Below are 23,532 nucleotides of genomic sequence, written 5' to 3' on the forward strand. Positions count from 1 at the left end.
CTTCTCTCCAAAGGATTATCTCAGCAGGGGGACATGCATAGGCTGTTCACTTTATTACATCGATTTTAGTTTCAATATTTAATTATTATTTTATCAGACTTGTGAATATAAGCAAGCGTACAATGAATAGTAATATTATATAGATCGGGTGTGTAAAAAAATAACAATGACAACCGTTGAAGGCTTCTTTCTGAATCTCCATATATTATTTAAAAGGTTTGTAAGAAAAAAAAACATAAAATCCACGTACCACTTTATTTCAGGATACTTTGATATTCATAATATAACATAATTCAACGTCTACCAGCGGTTTTCACTCGACATCTAAGGAATTGTAATTCTGCAAAAGTTTTTAAAGTACGTAAGCGGTTTACAATTAAGAAAAAACATTAAAAAATCTGTACATTTTTATTTATTAAGGAATACCGCTTTCGATACTTAATGAAGAACACATAACAGTTTTATTGTGCAATTTTAACTTTAATACATCGACATAAGAATGACAATCATTTTAAAAACCAATATACAAGTTTATAACGCAAGCGACGCCGGTCCAAGTGCGTTCTGAAAACACATCTTTGTGGACGGATTGTGCTTTCCTATGTACAGCCTTCCAACTTATTTAATATTTCGAAAACACTAGGAATCTGATTAAACAATACTCGTGTTTTTTCTATACTTCATATAGTTGAGGATATAAAAAAAATCAATAGGAAATTTAGAAAGTTATTGTGATTTTTAAATGATAAAATTATTATTATTTTTTTCACAATTTATATACCATTTCTTTAGACGCATCCGTAACTTGAAATATGTACAAAAAATAAATTAAAGTTCGTGGTAAGTGAAAACTCGCGGTTCATAAGTACACCGAACGCTTAACATTTAACATTTCAAGAGCACAACTATATTAACAGTAGTCTAAATAATATTATCATATCGGCTATACACTCTCACGATTATAAAAAATCAGTCTAAAATATATTAATAAGGCAACTTGCGAACAAATATGGTCTACAGGTCGAGTCTGCACGTTCATTTGAAATGGCGGGAAAAGGTCACAGATTATAATATTGTATTAAGAAATAACAAAAATGTTTGTATATTATAGATGATATAATAGTAAAATTACCTTGAACGTGAACAGACAGCTGACGTTAGAGCGAGATGCATATACATCACACGTTTCCTAATCACTGTTCATAGCCATTTTATTTTAAAATAGATAATAGAAAAATATATAACAGTCTCTGTTAATCAAACACTGAAAAATTAAATATTTAAAAGGATTTTTAATTTTATTAATTAGGAAACGTGACTTAATCGATGGCAAGTTCATATCGCAAAAATTCAAGATGTATATTGAAATAAATAAATAGGTTTCGAATTGGAATCTGTACTTCAAAAAAGTGTAATCATTACTTATGTTCCTTTTCGTATATATATTTAATAAAAATGTAATTAATTTTTTCTTTATTAATTTTAGAATTTTAATTTGAATATAATTTAAACGATTAACTTTTTTATAATCCAATTAAACTCAACGTGCTACCGCGTTTGGATTCACAATTTGTTCATACCAATTAGTATATATAATTATTTAATATATTATATGCCAAAAAAGAAACAATACAAAACAGCGATAGTTCAAGGTATCGTATAGACATTTTTTTCATATAAACCAACACTTCACGACATTTAAATGATGCCTTTAAATATTTTTAGTTAAAAAGAACAATATATTTTTTTTTAATTTATATTGGTAACTTTTTAAATTTTAAAATTTTAATTTGTATTTAGTACGCATTATTATTTTTAAATTTCGAACCGATAATAATTAAAACGTTGATACAAAAGCTTTTAAATCTTATAGGGACTAAGACGTTTTTGGGACAGTATATATTCTTAATAATAAATTTCGTGAAAAAGTAACAAAAATAAAAAAGAAAATAGAATTCACTTAAAACCTTTCATACACTAATAGAGTAGGAGGTACATACATTTTTACATTATTTACAATTTATTTACAAATGCTACAGACACACAACGAAGCGTTTGTTTATATACAAATTGGAATTATATGCGAAATCAATACAAGTTTATAATTTACAAGACTGACATTGGCATCTAAATAAATTATATTAGATTTATCGAGTTTGGAAATAATTAAAACTCAATCGAAATCGATTTCAAGCCACAGATTGATTTACATTTAGAATATACATGAAATGATTTCATACAGTGAATACATAAGTAAAGTCCAGTCAATGATTATCTACAATGATATTCAGTACTTTTTATACAATCTTTCCTATTATTAACGTAAGACGAATATAGCAATCGATATTAATCGAATGATTATCTCGATACTTCGATAAATTTCCAACGAAGGCCTTGAGAAAATTTACGATTAATTCATATTACGAATAAAAAAAATAGTGATTTAAAATTATTCGATTAATAAGATAAACAGATATATAAGTCTTGTTTTCGAATGTTATTTACGTACGCAGCAACTGACAGCCTACGCGTACCTTTTTTTGTTTACTTAACAAAAACATAATTACACAAAAAATAAGGGGCCATTCATTTATTACGTAAGACGTTTTAGGAGGGGAGGGTCGACCATGTCTTATGTTTTCTTACAAGGGTAGGAGTCTCGATAGTTCTTACGTAAGACCAAAAAAATGCGCAAAGTTAAAATTATTTGAAAAAGCGCGGGAAACCGCGCGATTGCCGAGGACCGCTCGGATGCGTATAGGTACTAAACGATATTTCCATTTCCATGGCTATGAACCCGCGCCACCCACACTGAACCTCTCCCCGCTTGTGTATCCGTCTTCTAGGTCATGATTGGGTAATCGCAGAGCGACATAAATTAATACCGTCTGCTTTTGGCGCAATGCGGATAAAAAAGGGGTAGACCTGATGCTGTCACTTACAGTGGCCGTACATATATTGCAATCACATTTGGAAAACACTCATCGTCTACTGCAAAAACCCACTCTTCTGACTTCAGTCGCATTCTACAACTCCCAGAGTTCGCAGATTTTTCCTCAAAACCAGTGGTTATATTTTCAGTCAATGGAGACCCAGGTAACAAAAAGTTAGAAAACTTAAGGAGCTGGACTTAGACGCCGTTTTTGTAGCAACAAATGCACCTGGTAGAAGTGCATTCAGGGCAACAGGGTTGAACGACGTATGGCACCGATGAGTCTTCCATTGTCTGGTCTGGTGCTACCGCAGGATACCTTCGGCAACCATCTCGATGCAAACGGAAAAACTACCAATTCTGATATGGAGTTGAAAAACTGCTCAGACAGGTAAAATTTTGTCAAAGATTTCGAGTTTAATTATTATAGATATTGAACCAGTAGTAGCAGAATATTTGCCTCCAGACACTGAAGATGTTGGAGAAATGACAGATGTATTAAATGATCAACATTGTCATAAAATACATCTGCAGGAGTCCAAATACTTTTTACAAATAGTAAAATGCACTAATAAGGAATGCTGTGGTGATTTAAGGAGTGATATTCGCACAATCCTTCCGCAAGGGGTTTTTCCTCCACCATGTCACTTAAGAAATGAACCTTCGCTTATATTTCCCTCCCCAGAAGATGTTAAGGCATCGTTTGAGTTCAAGCAAGTGATCGGATGTTTGTGCGACAATCATTAAACATGGAAGTTGAGGCTCCATTTCTGACGAGCTGACCAAGACTGATGCGCTCATAAACAGAATTTGTTTAGTATGCTCTAAATACTTTGCCTCGAAAAAGGCAGCGAAACTTCACAAAAAACTTCTTGGCCGTATTTCAAATATTGAAAAAAAAAGCTAGGGCCGTATATTCAAGGCGATGCAGAGAAGTTTGGTGCTGCATCGGGGCTGATATGGAATAGGTGGACGTTGACGATGTCACTATCCTGAATAACCAACTAGAAGCGACACCTATTACTAGAGATGTTCCAGTGGCAGATCTAATTTCCGAGTGGGTTTTAAACCCCTAGACTGAAAATCTGATGTAGTTACCTACCTAAATGAATGATTAAAACCAAAGCTTATGAAACCAAAAATAAAGATTATTAGTACCATTGAAATTACGAATAAACATTTATAACGAAAATAAACCAAACATGTACCTATTCATTTTTTCTTACGTAATAAAAATTAAACATAGCAGGGGGAAGGGGGTCAGCCTTCTCTTTTTTTTTCTTATAAATGGGGGGGGGATAAAAACTAGCGAAAATAGTCTTAGGTAATAAACGAATGACCCCTAATCAGCGAACGTGCATTTTAATTCGTTTTAATTTTAATAACGTCGAATAAATAACATATTTGTTAGTAAACACATTGCCATTTTCAACTCTATTTTAACGAGATACAGTTTACTTCGGCTTGTTGTATCAAGAATAAATAAATTGTTTAAGGTGAACATTATTCTTGTGTTTTGTATATTATATTAGTTAAAATTGATCGAGGCAGTTTTTCTGAAGTATAAGTTACAAGCATTTCCACCTACAATATAAGAATATATTTCTCAACTTTAGTTATCTTTCTGTAAAATATTATTCAGTTTTAATCACTTTCAGTTTTATTACAACGATATAAAGTTCAAAGTACGTTGTCCGTAGTAGTAGGTACAGTAGGACGTACCTTTAGTAACCTTGATGTTTGCAAATAATTTAAGTGTATCAATTTAAGCATATGTTTCCCGGTACGGACGAAGATTGTAATCTTTGACCGTAGCGGGTAGTAGCATAATTGTCTCTAAAGCACGGGAATAAGGTTTAGATTCCCAAGGACTTCAGTCACATCCCGTAAGAAGGTAAAAGTTCCGTGATGTCGTTAGACTAGACTTCATCACCGAGGTCCTGCACGCAGGTCTCTGCGATGGGTACGAAGCGGTCGTCGAGCTGCAGCAGCAGGATGCTTTTGTCTACGTGTGAGCGCAACTTCGGGTCGCGATGGTTGGGGCTCCACTTGTGCACCACCTGGGGACATAAATTGGTTCTATCAGAGCTGTCACTTGAGGATGTATTGGAATCAAAACAAAATAGATCTAAGCGCACAGACGGCGGGAAGCGAATTTGTTTTATACTATGTAGAGATAAATGGTGATTTGCTTTATTTACTAATAATTGTTCTTAATCAATTACTAACCAATCCATCCATCCCAGCCATCGGCACCCAGCTGCCCCAGTAGTTCCTGCCCCCCCTCTCGCGCTGGTACTCGGAAGGCCAGAGCACGTCGATCCTGCGCCCCAGATTAATGCAATCGTAGACGCCCAGCGGTTCAACTATTAGTACCTTACTTCCTACACTTATATTCGCTTTCAGTTCACTCCTACCAGAGTCTGAACGTTTGATTTTAGTCTTTATTTCTTTAGGCTTTGGGTCTTTTTTAGCTTCCTTTTTCAATATCGATTCTTTATTGGATATGTCCGAGTAATGGGTCTCCTTCAGCGGTATAGCTTCGGGTTTTTCTATGTAACGTCCGGTCAGTTCACGATAGCTTTCCCTCTCGTGACGGATGTCTTTGCTCAATTTAGAAAGATCTTTGGACGTACCCTCATTAATGAAATACCTGTAATTGATAATAGCAAAAAAGGTTATTGATGATGGAATTACATTTGACATATTATGAATAAATGAAAATAAATGTTATGAAAATAATGACTATGAGAAGATAAGCTTGGTAGATATAAATTATTTTATTCAATTAAAACAATCATAACTTATCATACAACAAAAATAGCTTGCATGTATAATAACTGAAAAATAAATAAATAAAAACGAGCCTATCATTAGCATATGACGTGTACCATTTGTCATTTCACTATAATAATAAGCATAATTAAAATTATATCCTTTGGGAAAATGTGTTGGTATTGGTCAACCAACTCTATCACCGCGCGAGTTGATTGGTCAAATCAAAAAGTGCGAGTTTCCGTGGCTTCCTCTGACACACTCACACATATTACAGGGAAGTGAAATGAAAAATGTTACACATAAATAATTACTATCGAATTGAATGTTACTACATTTTTGATAATAGTATGTAGTGACGTTACTGTGTGCGTACAAAACGGCTTATGTATGTGTGCCGTAACGTTTAATGGGACATATACTGGGGTATGGCAGAATACGATGCGGTTAAATGTTTGGGTAACTTAATTTCCCAGTTCATGGAAGCCGTTTGTCATCTTCCCATCCCTATCGCGTCCCTGTGTGTGGTGTCGGTGAGCGGTGCGAGCGTAAGTACCTGTGGAAGCTGGCTTGCCTGGCGTTCCTGTTGGCGATGATCTTGCAGTCGGGCAGCGACACGTCCAGCCCGCTGGCCTCCTCCAGCGACGAGCCCGAGCCCGAGCCGCGCGAGCCCGACACCTGCGCCAGCGCACGCAGGACGGTGAGTCCTCAGTTCGATTTTAACCTCTTGGTCAAGATCGAACTGGTCGATCGATCGGACGCACCGACTCTTAATACAACTTATACTGAATAAATGGAGAAATAAATGGTCTCCAGTCTAATCTCGCTTTATACTGTACGCTCGTTGGTCACTTGTCGCAGCATCGGCTGCTAACGACCAATCAAAATTCAGATTATTTTAAAAATTAGGTCATTTAACATTGATAAGTTGTTTAACTAGCATTATATAGAGCGTTATAATTATTGGGTACCTTGGCGCTGGCAGCGCGACGCGGTTGCTCTCGCCAGCCGAACTCCCAGCCACCGGTTGAACTCTGAACGATTCAGTAAGAAAAAACGTATTTCAGTATATTACCCTTTATTTATAAGCACTCCTCGTAATATTATGCTCTATTTTACTCCAATGCAGATAGATAACAAGTTTCCATACTGCTGATTTGGATATTGTTTAAGTAAGTTTTATTATTAGTTCTTATTTAATAATGACTATTTATTGGGAAAGTTATAAATTTATATTATATATAAGGTATTTGTGTAAGGATTTTGAATTTCTATTCTATTAAATAATAAATTATGTAGATTTTTTTCCAATACGAAAATCAAATAAACAAGTGTCGTCGAAAAAATTCACCAAATAATCGATTTTTTATTAGAGTATTTTAACTGGGTGCCTTAGAACTGTAAATACAATAAAAACGTGAAAGATCTTTGTATTGGACGTGTTATTCAAATTTGTTAAACAGAGCGTGGCCTTGAGAAAAAAATTTCCATCTACACTAGTACTATATTTCTAGTGAAAAATGGAATATTAGTTCATTTTTCTTTTAACTTTTTCTCACAAACGAAAAACGAGGTACAAAATTATTTTTATATGATATATTATATTGAGGCGGAAAGAATTAAGTGGTTGGTTCATAGTTTCTCAAAGATTAATTTTAGAACGTTACCTGTCCATCTTCTCCCAGACGTGGGTCAGTTTGGTCGAGAGGTCTCAGGTTGTCGGACGCGGCGAGCAGCCGGAACGAAGCCGGCAGAGCTATATCGCGACGGACGCGGCTTCGATTACCCGGCTGTAATGTTCAATGGTTTCAATTAAAAATGTACTTTTATTACACTTAAAATTTTATTTAAGAAACAGAGTCAAAAATCTACTGATATTATCGGTATAACTTATCGAGCCGATGGGAGCTTTATAGTTAATTTACTCCCGTTAAATGTGAATAAAAATCAACGAATACTTCATTCGAGTAGACTTTTAAAAGGACTTTTGAATCGCCAATCTATAGAATTGTATCTCAAGTAAGGCTTCCGGCGAGGGGAGAGCGCTCAATGCGCGGGTGGAGTCGTGTAGCACCTGCGTGCGCGCGCGCAGGCCGCGCTCGCGCCGCGCGCCGCGCTCGTCGCGCCGCGCCTCCGCCGCCAGCGCCGCGCCCCCTGCGGAACCGACGCCCTTACTCGTTGTGATCGTAAAAGTTTATTTAAAAGGAGGAGAGAAGCCAAACAAACAACATTTGACAGCGTGCGCGATACCATCGGTCGAGAGCGTGAGTAATCTACGATACTCACTCACGTCGACGAAACTGTTATATATTTTGGTAAAGTAAAATTAAAGTGGTAATGAGTAGTTAAGCGTAATAGTTTTGTGGTACGAATAAAGATATATTGATCCTAAAGTAGTGCACAATAAAGCTGAGTTACTAGCGAATCGCATGAAATACGTTAATCTTTGTTGGGTTTGTTTATCTTTTTTTCTGCTTTTATTGAAATAGGCTTTAGTTAATTAATCACCAGTTCTACAGCGTCTAAATATTATAATGTTTACAATTTCACTAACCAACTCTTCGTTTATGTATGAAAATCTTTAGTTTGTAACAGACTTGAATGTTTACCCGGCTCCTCCGGCGCTCGCTCGTGCGAATGTTCCCGTAGGAGTCCCGCCAGCGACGCCAGGGTTGAAGACGTCGGCTTGCCTGCGCTGGACAGGCTGCCGCGGGTACCCCCTGCAATTACGGAGGTAATACGTCAACATAATATTTCTAATGTCTATGTTATAATTCGTCAAAAATTGTTCTACATATCATATCATTAAATAAATCATTATTTATTTTTTATACTCAACGGTACTACTCATAGGTAACTTTTTACCATAAGTATTTTAGTCTCGGCAGTTTATCTCATAGGAGACTAACTAACTACGCAGAACATATTATAATGCTCAAGTATTTCAGCTGCAGCACTCTATTCCGACATTCTTATCATCCGATGGGATGGCATATCCACGATCGGAAAAATTTAGACGCAAGACCAACGGCTTTACGTTCTCTCCAAGGCACGGGAGCACATACAAAGTGAATACACCGTCAATTATTTGACTCCGGGATGTTGATGAGAGGCCTTTTATCGGCCCGACCTGGGATTTGAACCCAGAACTTCGAGATAATCATTTTATTATGCCACTAGACTAAATAGGCAGTAGACAGTAATGAAAATAAAAAAAGTAACATTCTGTAAATTTCCCACTGCTTGGCCAAGCTGTAGTAGTAGAATTTCTACTACAAAATCAGACACATCCAGGTTTCCTCGCGACGTTTTCCTTCACCGCCGAACACAACCATCGGTTAAGATGCGCTCCCCCTCGTAGATGTAACGCAGGGAGCGGAGTGGGGGGCGGGCGCGCGTACCGTGCGGCGCGGCGGGCGCGGCGGTGGCGGCGCGGGCGGCGCGCGCGGGCGGCGTGCGGGCGGGCGCGCGCCCCGCCTCCGCCGCGCTCGCCTCGCACGCGCCGCTGGAGCAGCCCTCGCCGCAGCGCCGCCGCACGCTGCAACACACACGCACACGCTCACTCACTCGTCGGAGAGTTGGCCGACACCAATACTTGGTATCGTTTGCCAAGTTGCCAAGTTGCCAAGTTGGTGGCGCATTGGTGATGTCATAACTTGTTAATATGTCTTCCGGCGTTGATGTCTATGGGCGGTGGTAAACTATCTATTTTAGAAAATGGTCAGTATTTACATATTACACTACAGTTCCGACTCGAAGGATGATGTAAATATTATCAACAGGGGTAAAACTCGAGTGCTACTTGTGCTATGAGCAAAGGTGATCGATCTTCTCGTCTGCTTTTTGATCTAAACGGACTTCGTGCCGCTGCACGGCATCGCCGCACTCACCGCCTCCAGAGCGCCGCCAGGTGGTCGCGGATGGCGGTGACGGTGAGCGGTCCGCCGGTGAGCGCGCACAGCTGCGGCGACGTGTCGGCATAGGAGGTTGTGAGCGGCGACACGTATATCGGGTAGCCGATGGGCTGGTCGCACGACGAGTTGATTATGTTGCGGAGAGCCTAAGCAATAAATCGTTGTATAGTTTTATTAATTAGTTAAGTCTATTCCAGTACTTCTTTTTCTTCTCCGTCTTACGCACGTACACAAAACCTTCTGCGATGAGATCAGTACGTTAGTTGTAAATATTTCGTCTAGAAAAAGATCGACCTCGATCGATCACCCGTACCTGCTTGGCGTTCTGTATCGAGCCCCTCTCCGGATTCCTGTTCCTCAAGTACACGAGCTCCTGCTGCTGCCCCGCCCAAAGGCCGCGCACGCACTCCCGGTTCAGCTTGATCACGCGGAAGCCGAGATGACGCTTGTTCAGCATGATAATCTTGTAGTCGTCGTTGCCCTCGTCCATGACGTGGCGGAGCGCCAGCAGGTGCGGCGCCCCGCGCAGCACGTTGTAGCGCCACGCCGGCGCCGCCTCGTGGCAGATGACGAGGCGCTGCGCGTGCGACGAGATGGCCGCGTACAGCGCCGCGCTGCTGCAGTACTCCTCGGGGAACATGAAGTGGTCCTGGGGAGACGGACGCCGTCAGTGGGTTCTTGTTCACTGTATTTTTTTAAATTATTTTGGGTTGGCCAGCTTGTGCGATAGCAGTTTCGAAAACACACGGGACATAATAAGTTGGTTCCCGAGGTTGGTAGTGCATTGGAGATGTAGGGAATGACTAAAATTTCTGACGGCGCCAATGTCTATGGGCGACGGTGACAGAAACCATTAGTTGTCCTATTCGCCCGCTCGTCTATTTTATAAAAAAAGGATTGAGCCCGAGGTTTGAGATATTGGGTCGGCTCCTTTTATTAGTTACAGGGTTTTTTCTATCGCTATATTCTCAGCGGCAGCCCGATTGTGTCGCAGAAAACATATAGGACCGTAGGCTCCTAGTCAGTTTCTGTCGAACGACTGTTCAATCGGACTACACTCTGCGTTTACTGCATTAACGAGAAGCGGAAAGGCTACCTGGTGAAGCTTGAGCGCCATCCGCACGGCGGGCGCCAGCACGGAGTGCAGCAGCGCCACGTCCGAGAACACCCACTCGTCGCGCGCGCACGTGATGCGGAAGTCGCCCTTGAACAGCGCGTGCAGCCCGTACAGGAAGAACTCCACGCTGGGGGTGGTATTGTTACGCATTCGTTGTAGATTGTCTTGGTAATCGACTTCTATGTGTATGAATTAGACGCATAGTGTAAGTCACAGTCGCGGCGGCGTACCTGGAGGCGGACAGGTGCTGCGCGGCGGCCAGCGCGCGCCGGCCCAGCAGGCTGAGCGCGAAGCACAGCGTGACGAGCGGCGAGTCGCGCGCCGCGGCGCGGCGGCGCCAGCCCGGCCCGCGCCGCGCGCTGCAGTGCACGGCCCACTCCTGGTACACGGCGCAGAAGCGGCCCCTGCGAGCGCACTCCTTACATCGACACTCTCGTACGAACCGATCGTAGCGTCTGCTTCTAACTGATAGGGTCCGCTCGTCTTTAGGCGAGTGAGTTGTGAGTGCGTGCATGGGATACGTTTTGCAGACGCAGTTTTCGTTCGTAACCGAGCATGAGATTTATTATAAACACAAAAAAGTCTGCGGTGTATATCCGAATTCATTGACAAGTGTGAACCTTTCGAGTAACCTTCGAATATCTAAATACTCACATTTATTAAGTCAAAATTAAAAATGTTCATTACCTGGTTATCCCGGAAGCTCTGAAGTCGTAGTCTTCATCGAGGTTGACGTTGAAGATTGGATCCAAATCCACGAACGATCGTTCTCCCATCGGCTTCAGAGCCTCACTGAGTTCAGCTGACGCCAACCACTCCTCCAACTTAGTCGATTGTATCGTGTAGTATATGATGCTCTTAAATTAAAAATAATAACATGGTTATCAAGTCACTGTTCACTGGGCATTAAATAAAACAAGGAGAAGAATCAACGGATATGTAAAAATGATTAGTCTCTAGCCTCCGTCCAATACGAAGAAAATAAAGTATTAATTTTTATAATATAATTAGATAACCGTTCTGGTTTTGCTAGAAAAAATTGCAGTTCACCATGTGACAGTTTTTAAATAATGAGACACATTATTTAAAAACTGTCACGTGCTTGAGTGGCTCGTTACTAATTATGTTATCATATTAATGTATATTTAATTAGAAATCTGTGTGTCTATAAGATAATAATAAAAATCCCAAGAAATGTATACCATAAAGCTAGTGAACAAACTTTAAAAGTTATGTTGTTATGTTTTGATATGGAATGGTCAGTAAGGGTGGAAGGGCAGTACCTTGACATAGTAGGTGAGCAGCACTTTGCGAAAGTCGAAGACCTGCAGCATGGAGACGGCGCTGTTGTCGGTGACGGAGTATCCCTCCAGCACGTAGCGCGCGGCCGCCAGCTGCCACGCCAGCCAGCGCAGCGCCCAGCACGCGCCCGGCGACAGCACGCGCCCGCCGCACAGCCAGCGCGCGCCGCACGCGCCCTCTACGCGATACCGATACTGTACTACGCGCCCTCTACACAATACCGATTGTGTACTACGCGCCCTCTACGCGATACCGATTGTGTACTACGCGCCCTCTACGCGATACCGATTGTGTACTACGCGCCCTTTTTTGAAGTCGGTTAAAATGTATTTACATCACAAAAATATAATGTTTTATATGTGAAAAATTTTAATATATGTTAAAATAAATAATTTAGATCAAAACGTCTACGCACTATACCTGTAGCGAGAGGCAAAATAGCTACGTGTATGTGCGAGTGTAGCATGTTATGACGAGCGATAAATCCTCCCTTTGTGAGCGCTCGGCGCGGTATGCCAATTTGCGCGTTGCATTTTATTTATTCGGTTAACGATGTAGTTTGATAGAAATAACATGAAGTTTGAAGCTTCATATATTGTGTTTTAGCCTGGTTTTAATTCCTTTTTTTCTCAAAAATTATACAGTAATACATTTTTTATCAGAAAGCAATCTACTCGTTTATGAAGTGTTTACAGAAATAACTTAAAACTAATTTTATGGGTGAAACAGCGTTTAATTTACACTTAAATATAGAAACATTTGAAAACAGGCATTCAACGAATAATTTATCAAAAATCAATAATGTTTATTCATGAATTTTTAAATAGATTCTATTAAAATGATCTTTTTGTATAGTATTTTTTGTTTAAGCAACTGATAAATTTGGCTCACAATCCCTTCTCTAGTAAAAATAGTTAATACAGATCAGCGCTCTTAACAGAAGTCATTTCATAGTCCTAATAATAATCCTCACTTACCGCTAAGTTCTTCAGGTCCCTCTGATATAGCCTCCACTTCTCTCTGCTGACAATAAGTCCCTCTGAACTCGAGACCCCGCAGTTGGAACGACACCAGACCATTTCCCATCTCCACGATGTGGACCAGGCAGTTTAAGTAATCTGACGCTAGCACTGCGGAAGATATATTTTGGTTCCCTTTTAGATCGCATTTTATTTTACTGCTTATTTCAATGAAATCCAATTAATAGTTTTTTTTATTGGTAAATAATGTCAAGCAAACGGATGCTTTTGGCTTTTTCCCTACGAAATATTTTTCTGACCAAACTTACCAAAACAATCCCCTTGCTGCACTTGACCCCACCTCCCAAGCATCAGATCTCCACACAAGTAATGTTGTAACGAACGAGTTAGATGCTCGTAGAATATGGAGTTAAGATTGTTGTCATCTGGAAATATCAGTTTTTTAAAAACCTTTATACTTGAAAAGAATTAGAGAAGAAGAAATTTTTGATGATTTTTTTAGTATATTTTTTAATTAAAAAACAAAAAATGTCAAAAATGTTTATTCAATATAGAAGTGTTTACACTTGTTTATTGAGTGTCAAAAATCTACCACCGGTTCGGAATTAAACACCTCGGACCTGAGAAGACCGGCGAAAGAAACTCAGCGGGATATTTTTTTTTGTTTTTTTTTTTCCATTTTGCATGTATAATAATAATTATATTTTAGTTATTTGAAACAGCCTGGAGGCGATTATTTCATTCCCAAGGTGTGCAGTCAACTTAAGTCATTAGTGTTGTAATAACCTTTAAAGTAAATAATTATTCTTAAATATTCACAATTGGAGCAGCTGAATTTTTTTTTAATAATAACAAAAAGTAGTAGTGTGTATGTAGTTGTGATATTAATAATTTTATGAAATAAAATTATAATTTTGATATCCAATCTGCTAAGCATTTTAATATAATAATGCTTACACCACTTATTCATAATACCGGAATATGGTAACTCAAAATACAATTTTGTAGTATAGTGTGTGCACTGTGCAGGCGTTCAAGTGTGCGTGCGTAAATGGGAATGAACGAGATAATCAAAAAGCTTACCTGCTCCTAAATTTCGCTCCAACTGAGACGAGAGTCTTGTATTACTCTGATCAACTCTCTTCGTATTGTAATCGCGTTCCCAAAATTTTACAGGGCGGACGTATGACGTCATAAATATGGCACTACCTGAAACGAAAAAGTTTTGAATAAATTATGAGTCATTGTGGATGATCCCTTTAATAAATTTGAGGTATTTAAATACAATTATTTCGAATGACAAGCACTGGTGCGTAATATGAAAAGTTCGAGATGGTCGAGGGGCTCACCGAGCGCCGGCGTGAGCGGCGAGGACAGCGCGGCGGACAGCGCGGCCTGCAGGAACAGCATGGCGGAGTGCGGCACGGAGAAGGGCTGCGCGAACGCGTGGAACGCGCTGCCCCACGTGATCTGCCACGGCGCGATGTACGTCACCACGAACTGGATCTGCAGCCGGCAACACAACACTGGCAGCTCAGAAACGTTTTACACAAACCGTCACCTTCCTTCCATTTTACCCTCTCGAGGGGTGAATTAAGGAGCCTATTTCCTACCCGGTGACTCAAACTTTCTCCATACCAAATTTCATCAAAATTGGTTCAGCGGTTTCAGCGTGAAGAGCTAACAGACAGTTACTTTCTAATTTATAATATTGGTATAGATAGAAACGTTGGACACAAATTCGACCTTGAAATTTTACCCTTATCGCAACCAAAGTAGCTCTATTTACGTACGGAACAGTCACTTACCTTCAAAAGAAATTCGTAGACTTTGCTAAAGATAATAGCAGTTATGAAATAGTCGACTAGAAACGTCTCGGACACTTTCTGACTGCTGAGGTCACGTTGGAACAAAAGAACCGCGAAAACTAGTATAAGATACTGGCTATCGGGTTCTGAGTATGCGTTTCTGAGACCTGCGTATAAAATTAAATAATTTTAAATAAAGTTATCCAATTTTACAAGATTTCATGACTCGATATATTTTTTACCCTACCCAAAAACTATAACGATATTGGGTTCAGTCAAATTAGTTTAGAGAAGACGAAATTTTGAATTACAAAGTTAAATTAAATGTAAAGTTGTGGTAACTTTCGGAATGAATATTCTGCATGTAATTTTCGGAATGAAAATTTTGCAAAAAAAACGATTTAAGGCTATTTGAAGTCTAATTTTGATAATCCATTCCAATGATGAGCTGAACTGTATATAATTATATCAACATGTTTAATAATTATAATATTAAGATAAAACACAATAAATCTACAAATGTAATTAACCCTTTACATCATACAAACAAAACCCGAAGTAGTTTTATATCATCTTTATATAATACATCGATAAATTCTTTAAACTCACATTTCAATGCGCACACGCATATGATAAGAGCGCCAATAGCGTCGCCGTACTTCTCCGCTATTGCGGGCGCGTCTTGTGTCGTAGCCGCTACTACTACTGCCGGGTACAGTACATTACGTTCCAGGAAGCAGAGATAAACGAATATCTAAAAAAGAACAATCATTAATAGTAGACTACAATTTAAACATTAATATATCGAAGATCTCAGAAGCATTTCTTAATTTCATACAATATATTTAATGAATAAACGATTTACTTTGAACGTGTCCTAGTTACAAACAACTATTGAATAGTCACCTTTTCAAAATACATAAGTCTAGCAGGTTCCGTGACCTCGAACTGTGCGTGTTCGTGTTGCTTGAGCACGGGCCCCGCCAGGCAGAGCCAGGGCTGTTGCTTGCGCAGCTGTGGCGTGACGTAGTGCAAAAACCAGCCCAGGATACCCGCTATTATCCAGAGAACCTATTATAAAATATTATTTAATTATTTCTTAATGTCTTTTAATCAATATCATAATTCGGCAAAAAGGTTTCTCATTTTTATATAGGTAGGTAGGCGAACGAGCCTAATAGCAAGTGGTCCATCATGATATGTGGGACCCACCGCCCATAGAAGTTCGCGCTGTAATAAATATTACCCGTTCCTCAAACAAATGCGCCACCAAACTTGGGAACTAAGATGTCCCTTTTATTTGGGATAAGATGTTATTTCGGATGAGAAAACCTGCAAGTATTGAATGAAAATCTACTATATGGGTATCTCACATTGGAACAGCTTTGTGGAATAAGCTGGTTTCTCCTCGGACAGACTGACAGGAGAGGGTTTATAGGAGGTTTTGTTATTTTCGCAATTGTACAAAAACTTAATTAACAATATCAAAGTAATGATTCAGAATATATTACCGTATTAAGCTGTGGTCTCAGCGTTGTAAAGACTGTTGTACAATGTAGTCCAAATACAAAAAGTCCGAGAAATGTGCAAACTATGACATCGTTTTTTAATCTTGCGTTAATAGTAGCTTGTAACTTTTTCGGTAACGGATCTTCCATGTCTTCGTCTGGTTTGTCATTGTCCTGTTTATTAGCATTTGAATTCAGTGTATTTGAGTCTTTACTTTTCTCTTCCGTCTCAGTAGGGGCTTCAGAGCGGTCAGCTTTTAAGGAAGTCGTCGATTTCATTGTGTCACCCCTCGGATCCACTTTTAATGAACTAACGCTTGACGTCTGTGACCTTTTCTGTTGTCGTGCAATATTAGTTTCAGAGCTAAAGTTGATTTTGGAAGCTGAACTCCCTATAGAGTTTTGCTTAGATATGTTACTCTCAGAATCAATTTTCTTCTCTTCGGTTAATGTACTAGGATCGGTTTTTTCCATACCCGGGGAAAATTCAGGACTATGGACGATATATAGCTCGGGTGGCAGCAGATGCTTCTTTATTAAGTTCCAAATAAGGGTATAATCACTCGCACTTCGGCTTAAATGATACGCTATTGGTACCAAGAGACCGCAGAATATTGAAAATAGTATATTATGTTTTTGATGTTGTGTTTTCTTTCCTTCAACAAGACCACTATATGCAAAGCCATATAAAACTCCAATGGCTGCTATAGATCGAACCACACAGTACACGGCTGCGCTCAAACTGCTCGTTGCATTTCCACCGAATACATGCATATCTATCTGTTCTAGTAAGTACATAAGGAACGTATTGACTTGGGGAAATAATCCCAAACTAAACGCTAAAGGAAAAAATAAGAGGAACTTAGAAATAATTTCTTGTATCAAATATAAACAATCACGTTCGCTCAGTTCAAATCCATATATAGTTAAGGGTTTTGTGTCGTGAGCATTTCGTCTAGTGCGTAAATGAGTTTCTTCAGGTGGCGAGATCTGCTGCAGTTGACTATTAACCGCACATAAAATGGCCGTGCAAAGGCAAAAATATACAGGACGTGAAAAAACGACCATTTTATTAAATCCATGTACCGGTGATGCTGAATCCGGTTGAACACTTTTGAGAAGGGAATATTGACTACCAGCCATAATAAAACAGAACCAAAACGCATAAATGTCCCTGTAAAAGCCGAGATTTAGCACCATGGACCCTAATGCAGCAACCGCTACAGCCAACATTATCGATATAAAAGTTTCTCTGAACGTTAGGTTTCTGTCGAAAAGCGCCATCAGTTTTAACCTATCCATTGTAACTTTGACTTCCAAACATTTCGAAAGTTTAAACTTGTAGTAACTTTTCGATTTAGGCTTGTTTGATTTCTCCAAATCGTCAGATAATTTGGGATATTTACTTCTAATATTAATGTCTAAGCTTTCTTCTCCTATGGAAGGCATCAAGCTCGGTATATGAGTTGAAGTATTCTCTGCCTGTTGTTGTGCTTGTTGCTGTGCTCTTTGTTGACTCATTAAGAAATTGATATGCATACTTGGAAGGCCCATACGGGATTGTCTTTCTGCTTCTATTTGTTCTAATAAGCTGTCAGTGACATATGCAACAGGCGACCTTGGCTGGTCGGTGTGTGAGCCAGTCCCTCCATCGAACACGTAAAAACGTTTATTCGAGCTGTTAGTGTTTATTGGTACAATGGTTGATACATTATTGTTGCTGGATAATAAAGGATTATTACTGCCTTGATTAGAAGAACTTTGATCTATACTATCACCTCTTTTAGGCTTTGGTATACTTTCACTATTTGCAGCTTCTGATTCCAACGAACCACAACTGCCTTCGCCTGCAGTTTCTTGTGAATTATCGTGATTTTCTACAGATTTAGGATGATTGCATCGCACTCCTTCATCTTTATCGGGTAAAGGAATTGGTTGTGCCTGAGCTCTTCCCGAACTATTTTTGTCAAAGGTGTAAGACATCCAATTGCCATATTCGTCCATGAAACAATGTATAGCGCCATCAGTGGTATCATCAAACGATGTAGCAAAGTGCACACTATTAGAGTTGGGATTTTCCGAACTCGATGGCTTGTCTTTTTTATCCGTAGAAGTATTTTGCATAGAAGGATTATTCCGCTGGCGAGTTGATCGCTTTATTTTTCTGACTCTGTTTCGGTGGTTTCTATCCATAAGGGGCCTTAATCTCTGACCTTCCTCCGGGCCTTGCCCTTCGGGTGGATTGTCATTTACGCAGCAAGGTATAAAGTCTACTCTCGAATTAAGAAAGGCGGCGAGTAGAGGCATTGATGTTGGGAGTAAAGTATTAGTTGATGTTTGTGCAACTTCCTCTATAGATCGTTTTCTAGTTTTGTGTAAACTGTCTCTTTCTCCTCGTATGCTTTGTCTGTGACTCCGTGATCTTTCATCTCTATTAGGAGGCGGCATTACTACAGTATTAGCATTGGTAGCTGCAAAAAGACATTCTAATCCCTGTACCAAGGCAGCTTGAGCTTCTACAGCATCCATCAGTATTCTCTCTTCAGATTGATTTTCATCTTTTTCTTTTTTAGAATCTCTCATTTTGTTCTCTTTCTGTGAGGAAGTTCGTGAACGCGCTAAGTTTTTTATTTGTTTTGGTATAGCTCCTAAGTTTTTTGGTACATTAGAAGATGATTCACCTAAAGCATTAGCTAACTTTTTACATAAAACCTCTTCTGGACCCAAATCTTCAACACAGCACGCTTTTGCTTCGGAAGTCTCTTCAAATAACCAATCTAAACTGTAAACGCTTTTTTCATCAGCGCTTTTACTATCACAAGTTAATTGTGATTCTTCAGTCTCTGGGGCATTATTTTTTTCATCTTTTACCTCGTCTTCTGGCCTCTCAATCTCACTGCTACTGCTACTAGTATTGGATATATCATGGTCCCAAAGTTTTTTTTCAATGGGGTTTTTGTCTTGTGCTGTTTTATCTGATGGATCTACGTTTTCATTGGATTCTAAGCTTGATTTTTCTATTAGCAAATCTTTTGAACTTGCACTAGCTTTATCGAAGTAATCGTGGCGAAGATGAAATCTACAATCATTACAGTAATCTGATAGTTTATCAGTTCTAATATCAGATTTACTAATTTTTTTTAGCCTAACATGTTTTGATTTATTATTTGGACATTCAGGTAGATGTTTTTGATGTCTTTGACAGCAGTGTTTTTTACAATCTATTTGGTTTTTTGAACGAATTATTCTAACATCATTAATTTTATCAAGTAATGGTGATCTGGAACCATTATTTTCATAATCGGAATCACTGGAACGTATAGCTGGCGATTGTTCCGCTTCCCAATCGAATCCACGAAACTGTTTTTCATCTTCATATTCACTGTAACTTTCACCACTAGAATCCAAATCTGTTTCCTTTTGAGATGTTTGCATTTCGTCAGAAATTTCAGCAATCGGGTAAACTATTTCTGAACCATATGTAAGATAGGGGTGACTACAACCTTCTCCAGATTCATTTTTAGGATAAAGATTGAAATGGGGACCACGAGTCAAGCATTTACTTGGTGGTGGTATTACTGCACTTTTAGGATTTTTCAACACCTGCCCGCCGATTGTCTCCGCACTGTTTGGATGGGGTGATAGATTTGATACACTTGGAGGCGGACATCCAATTTCCAATGCTGCACTTTTAATTCGCCGAACGCCGGGACTTTTACCTTTATTTTTATCTGTATCATTTACTGGAGCTTCGGCTTTAACCATCATGTATTCTCCTAACTCGACACTTGCAAAGAACCCATGATCAGCATTATTAGAGTGCCTCCTCATATGAGAAACAAGCTGAGCAGTTGAATTTAATAAAGGCAATTGTATGGTAGACATAGTTGAGTTAGAATTTCTTCTCATGTTTGATGACTGCGTAGCAAGAGCCATTGCTGATTTTGTACAACTTTCATCATGATAATTGGTATACCTTCGCCGTTGTGCTGTTCTCTTCTTCGGGGATGGTGGCCCTACACTAGGTTCAGAATTATCTCTGGAATCGGAACTAAGTTGACGTGCAAACTTTGATTGATAAGGTTCCCCAGTCGCCTCACTACCATCTAAATAAAGCCATTCCTTAAAGAAGTCTCTATTACTTGATCCACGACGGTGTGGACACTCATGATACCTCCTACTCACTTTAGCGAATGGACCCTCATCTGTTAACATATGAACTGGTATGTTACTATCTATCCTAGGATTCCTAGACTCCTCGACAATAAGTTCGTCGATTCGACCATGTCCTCGTCTAGTTTTTGTCCTATGTTCCCTTCTGTGACCGGATTTAGACCGGCTTCTCGTTGGACGGGTTTTTGGAGGCCCTGGAGCCTCTACATTTTGTGCTACACAAAGATCAGATTTTGTCGTGGCAACAGGTTCAGTCTGCTTAGCAGACAAAGCACTATCTTCCATACTCGATTCGGAACTGTTTTTTCGATGAACATCAGCTTTCAAATCTAAAAAAGAAGAAAATTTATTAATTAACTAAGCTTGTTCATGTTTAAGCTTCCTAGTTTCAAATAGTATAATATAATCTGTTTACCTATAGTACTGTTGTTTGGCTTGTGATACTCAAGTGAGGTCACCGAGTCATTATCACTCTGTGGAGCTGCTGTACCTCCCAGGTTCTGCATTTCTATACCTTCCTCTGGCCTGAGAGATGACAACAAACTAAACAATTTTAAATAAGAGTGTCTACAAAACATAAATAAATTAATAATGCAAAATAAAAATAAAACAATAATGTTTCTACTATATGAAGGAAAAATAGAAAGAAGAATCAGATTTTTATAAAAGAAGCAATTGAACTAAAAAAAAGTTATGGAAACTTACGCAGTATTTTCATTAGAATTTCCTGCTTCATCTGTAGACTGTACCACAATGAGTTCATTAGTATCATACATGTGGTGTAGACCGTGATTGATCAACTTAAGGGCAGTGAATAGAAGGGCCACTAGAGCACAATACACTAACCATCCGAGACTTGCTGGTGGAAAATACTGTAACAAAGCAAATATTATTAAAATTCATAACAATTCAGTAAATGCCAGTAATGTGACAATTACATCTGGTGAGCTGATCACAAGATGATATAAACAAAATAAGTACATTTAACGGTTAATCACCAATTTTAAATTTATATTCAATACCAACATGTTCTATACACTAAAATCTCAGAGCTCATATAAAATCTATATTAATATTAAGCATTACAGTTACTTAATGATTGTCAAAAATATTACTACTGGTTCAGAGAAACACCTCAGAAGACAAGGCGAAAGCAATTCAGTGGGACATTTTTCTTTCTATATTTATTCTTTACAGAGCAGTTAGTCATATTTATATTCGTAATGACCAGGGGGTTATTAATTAATTCTCGAGGTGTGTTATTATCTAAATCATTTGTTTTATAATATCTAAGCATATAAACACAATATATAAAAATATGTAAAAGTGTATATTATTATATTGTCCCACAATAGAACATATAACCCTATATAGTCAGGTAACATGTGTATCTAGTTTATACTTGATACACATGTTACATATACATAACATATATAGGGATTTTGGTACTAATCCCTTGTAAATATGTCATCAAACATCAAATATATATTGAACAATAACAATCAATATAAATATATTTTTATTATTATTTCTTATTGATACTTGTTGGCACAGATTATGTATAGCCATGTTCCACATTATTAATATTGTATTTATGGCTGTATGTGTTTTACCTCTTATTTTTTACTATTTTTTTTATACTTGAATACTCCAGTATTTCTCTTTTTTTATTACTAATCATTATTTAATTACTTACAAGGTTCATTATTAAATTTTTTTTTAGTATATTTATAAGTTTAATATACTAAGTTTTTTTACTGTAAACACTACTATAAAATTTAAACCAATTTTTTTTTATTAATTGTATATAGCAAAGACCACCTGTTGAATCCTTAAAATAAAAATATATCACACATGGATATCGGAAATTGAATTGTACAGTTCCTAATTTATAAATATATATATTTTATAAATATTAGATTTCACTTTTTTCAAGATTATCTTATAATAAATATGAATATAATGAAAAAATATATCATCTGTTCATTTTGGTTTTTATCACATATCAAAGTGACATATTTATAAATAAATATATACACATATAAATATTTATATATTCACAAAATAATTTTTAACAAAGTTGTTTATGTATGCATGTATAACTATGGTGTAAAAAACAATTATTTCATAGCATATGATATAGCATTAATTTTACAATCAACTTTGAATATTATTAAATGTGTTATATTCAACTCTAAAATATTCCTTTCCAACAAAACACTATGACTAATAATTGGTTTTATCTGAAAGAACTAATTGAAAGGAAATAACAATAAATTTTGTTAGCTGTGGTAATAGCAACAAAATGAAGTGGTTTTTTTTTTTAATTGTTATATAGACTTTGTACCCACATTGTATTCTTAAGTAAATAAGGTAAACATGTTAAAAAAAAACTCATGTTCTAACAGGACATTGACTCAGTTATTGCTCATTCATTATTTACTTAGTGACAATAACAAAGTTTAATAGCATTGTGACCTGATTTGCATTGACAGTACAAACCTTAACCTATAAACTATCATTAACTAATAAACAAATCTTACCAAGTACACAGAAAACGGCAGACACAAGAGAAACAGCCATATATACAGATGTACCGTGTTGCAAAACAAATTCTGATGGGGATCATAAAACCATCCTCCAGTCAGTGATGCCCATATACCCTGGCGTAGGATTTCCAATATCTGCGAACCCATTTTACACGCTATGTCCACATTTCGGTCTAACTTACACTCCACCTACACTACACTGTCAATAGTTGTTATAAATTCACATTTCACATCAGCTAATGTCCAATTGCAAGTTTTTCGTCTTCCCTGCCATTTTGGATGACAGTGTATACACGAAAACAGACTTTATAGACATGTATTGTTTTACACATACACACTTAATATAACGACATTTAGATTTTTATAAGTACATCAATTTCTGAGTAAGGTAGAACATAGCTAAGATTAATAGTGAAATTTATAAGAAATATTAATAACATTGGAATTGTTGAAACAACTTTCGATTCTTGACAC

At 38.0% G+C, this 23,532-nt stretch overlaps 1 protein-coding gene across 1 annotated transcript; it reads right to left on the minus strand.

Moving 5' to 3' along the window:
• Nucleotides 1-4,234: 4,234 nt before the first annotated feature.
• On the minus strand, nucleotides 4,235-23,531 carry LOC125068579 (pecanex-like protein 1). Its single transcript, XM_047677759.1, has 25 exons — nucleotides 23,053-23,531; nucleotides 21,215-21,381; nucleotides 20,925-21,052; nucleotides 16,340-20,838; nucleotides 15,735-15,899; nucleotides 15,438-15,582; nucleotides 14,829-14,995; nucleotides 14,370-14,526; nucleotides 14,104-14,229; nucleotides 13,329-13,445; nucleotides 13,018-13,170; nucleotides 12,022-12,218; nucleotides 11,426-11,595; nucleotides 10,969-11,142; nucleotides 10,718-10,865; nucleotides 9,935-10,270; nucleotides 9,598-9,767; nucleotides 9,109-9,245; nucleotides 8,317-8,427; nucleotides 7,782-7,861; nucleotides 7,375-7,497; nucleotides 6,679-6,741; nucleotides 6,264-6,385; nucleotides 5,162-5,585; nucleotides 4,235-4,992 (listed from the first exon to the last, which is right to left on the minus strand). The coding sequence occupies exons 1-25, from the start codon at nucleotides 23,203-23,205 to the stop codon at nucleotides 4,852-4,854; spliced, it is 8,373 nt and encodes a 2,790-aa protein (XP_047533715.1). The 5' UTR covers nucleotides 23,206-23,531; the 3' UTR covers nucleotides 4,235-4,851.
• Between the last annotated feature and the right edge of the window lies 1 nt (nucleotide 23,532).

Source organism: Vanessa atalanta, chromosome 14 (genome assembly GCF_905147765.1).
Source record: "Vanessa atalanta chromosome 14, ilVanAtal1.2, whole genome shotgun sequence".
Classification (NCBI taxonomy): Eukaryota; Metazoa; Arthropoda; class Insecta; order Lepidoptera; family Nymphalidae; genus Vanessa; species Vanessa atalanta.